General features: G+C 38.1%; 1 protein-coding gene across 1 annotated transcript in view; it reads right to left on the bottom strand.

The window, feature by feature from the left end:
* LOC138028948 (beta-galactosidase-1-like protein 2) overlaps window positions 1–2,500 on the bottom strand; it is a 35,411-nt gene that overhangs the window by 30,176 nt on the left and 2,735 nt on the right. Inside the window, exon 2 of the mRNA XM_068876596.1 lies at window positions 1,466–1,534. Coding sequence (XP_068732697.1) covers window positions 1,466–1,534 — 69 coding nt within the window. The remainder of the gene's footprint in view (window positions 1–1,465; window positions 1,535–2,500) is intronic.

The following is a 2,500-nucleotide window of genomic DNA, read 5'->3' as shown; positions in this document are numbered from 1 at the left end:
AGTAGTACTAGTACTGTACATGTAGTAGTAGTAGTGGTAGTGGTAGTGGTAGTGTTAATGGTAGTGGTAGTGGTAGTGGTAGCGGTAGTGGTAGTGGTAACAGTAGTGGTAGTGGTAGCAATAGTGGTAGTGGTAGTAGATAGAAGTGGTAGTGGTAGTAGAAGTGATAGTGGTAGTAGTAGTGGTAGTGGTAGTGGTAGGAGATAGAAGTGGTAGTGGTAGTGGTAGTAGAAGTGGTAGTGGTAGTAGTAGTGGTAGTGGTAGTGATAGTGGTAGTGGTAGTAGAAGTCGTAGTGGTACTCAGGTAACATCATTGAATGGGGGTATTGAGGACGAAGTTATCATGACGTGACACAATAATCCAAGATGCCTTGATCAGTGTCACTCTGTGGGGTATTGCAGGTTACTAAGCTTCAGCCAGAGTGTTGGAAACCCAATCTCCTCCAGTGAATAAACACAATTCACAGAGAAGATCTCACCCTTTTGTTCACAAGCTATCTCAAACAATCAACATGGCACATGGAAGAAAAAAATTGCTTACAAAGCAGTTCTGAAATTGAGGTTCCATGTGATTGAGAGATGTGTCCATATTAGAAACAAAATGCAATCATCAGGCCTTCTGACAGGGTGCGCGGGTGCGGAACTGCACAAATCCGCACAATTCGGGAAAATTTGCAAAATACCGCACAATGCGGACTTATCTACCCAAAATTTTAATCAAAACGTGTTTTTCTATTGAGTATCAGGAGATCTAGAATATATTTAGGCTATTTTCAGACTATTTACCTTGAAAACACTCTAGTATTTCCACGCTTTCAGCGAACAACTCATCGATTGGGTTACACAATTAGTGACTGATACAGACTATTTCGATATACATGACATACAATAGAGGCTCGCTAGGTTTTCTGGGGCAATTTCCTAGAGTGGTTTTGTTTAGCACATTCGATTGCTTCAACAAACATAAAAACAGTTTTAAATAGGTTCTAAACTTCAGTCAATAATATAAAATTCATTTGAAGTAAAATGTAGACTGAGGTAAGTCAGCCATTACAGCAGGAATTTCACATTGATATGGTTAAAGAAAAGGTAGACAAGGAGAACACGATGTTTGCAAGATTGCGCAATCCCGCACAAATTCCCTCACAATTGACTTTTTTCCCGCACAATTGGCCTCCAAAATAGCGCACAATTTTACTTTTTTTCCCGCACCCTGTCAGAAGGCCTGAATCATGCACATCCAGCAAAAAGAACAATAATATAATGCTATTCCATGCATAACATTAATTTCAACAAGGGAATGAACTGAGGCTACCATGTCAGCGGGTTGCAAGTGCTGACTCAGTTACAAATGAAAAGGATGACAAGTACAAGTTCACTGGGGACATAAATATAAAAAAATTCATCTTGCATTTGAAACAAAGTAGTTTCAAGCCATTTATAATTATACTCATCTGGTACTTACACAACATCCAAAATTCCCTTGAGGTTGAGATGACCTTTGACTTCTTCATGTAAATTCCATGGAACATACCTGTCAACCAGACATTCAAGTAATTTGAGTAAGAGTTTCAAAAAGAGAGTTCCCTTGTAATATTTACCATAGGTACTATTTTATAGACCATGTGCCTAATATTATTATAAAAGAGGTAACATAAAGAATAATTAAGAATAGCACATGTACCAATAACCCGTGTATTATACCAGGGTTTTCAACAGTTTTGTAAAGTAGTTGACATTACTTCTGAATGCACCGGACATGACATTTTTTTGGGTCGCAAGGTGCCTTGCGAGCGCCAAAGGCACAAGCTACACCTAGGGGGGTCTGGGGACATGCCCCCTCTCCCCCACAGCAAATATATTTTTAAATAGAACACTCAGAAACATTGTTTCCAGTGTTTCTGGAACCCAAGAATCAGTTTCTCAGGCATGGCTGGAGTTCACTCAAATTACAAATAATATAATAATGTAACAATAAAAAACAAACAAAACCCCTCAATTATTACCAGACATGCAACGGGAAATGATGAACGAAACATCCACCCTCTGGCCTCAAACAAAAACCCTGATCAATGATACATGTACAGAGTTTCTTTCTCCTTAAGTAGCTATGAAAATTAGATTGTGATCATGCACACATACTAATTTTTGATAATAACATAATAATTATAAAATTTCATTAATGATTATTAACATCAGGCAGGTACATACCGTATTTACCCGCGGATAGGCCGCACTTTTTTCCCGCAAAAATGGGACCGAAATTAGGGATGCGGCCTATACGCGGGTACAAGCGTTTTGATACCTCATTAATATGCAAGAGATCTCACGGTCATACACTAAATTGGCGTTTTAATGTTCGCATTCAATTGTTACTAACTTACAACACATACAACTATAAACACTAAACCATTGTTTTTGTTAACAAAATATCCTTTAGTCTTAATTAGAGTGAAATTGGTAAGTTTTCACACCTATAGTTTTTGATCTCTCATTGGGA

Source organism: Montipora capricornis, chromosome 13 (genome assembly GCF_036669925.1).
Source record: "Montipora capricornis isolate CH-2021 chromosome 13, ASM3666992v2, whole genome shotgun sequence".
Classification (NCBI taxonomy): domain Eukaryota; kingdom Metazoa; phylum Cnidaria; class Anthozoa; order Scleractinia; family Acroporidae; genus Montipora; species Montipora capricornis.
Note: the sequence above shows the minus strand (reverse complement) of the source record. Positions and strands in the feature narration are given on the sequence as shown.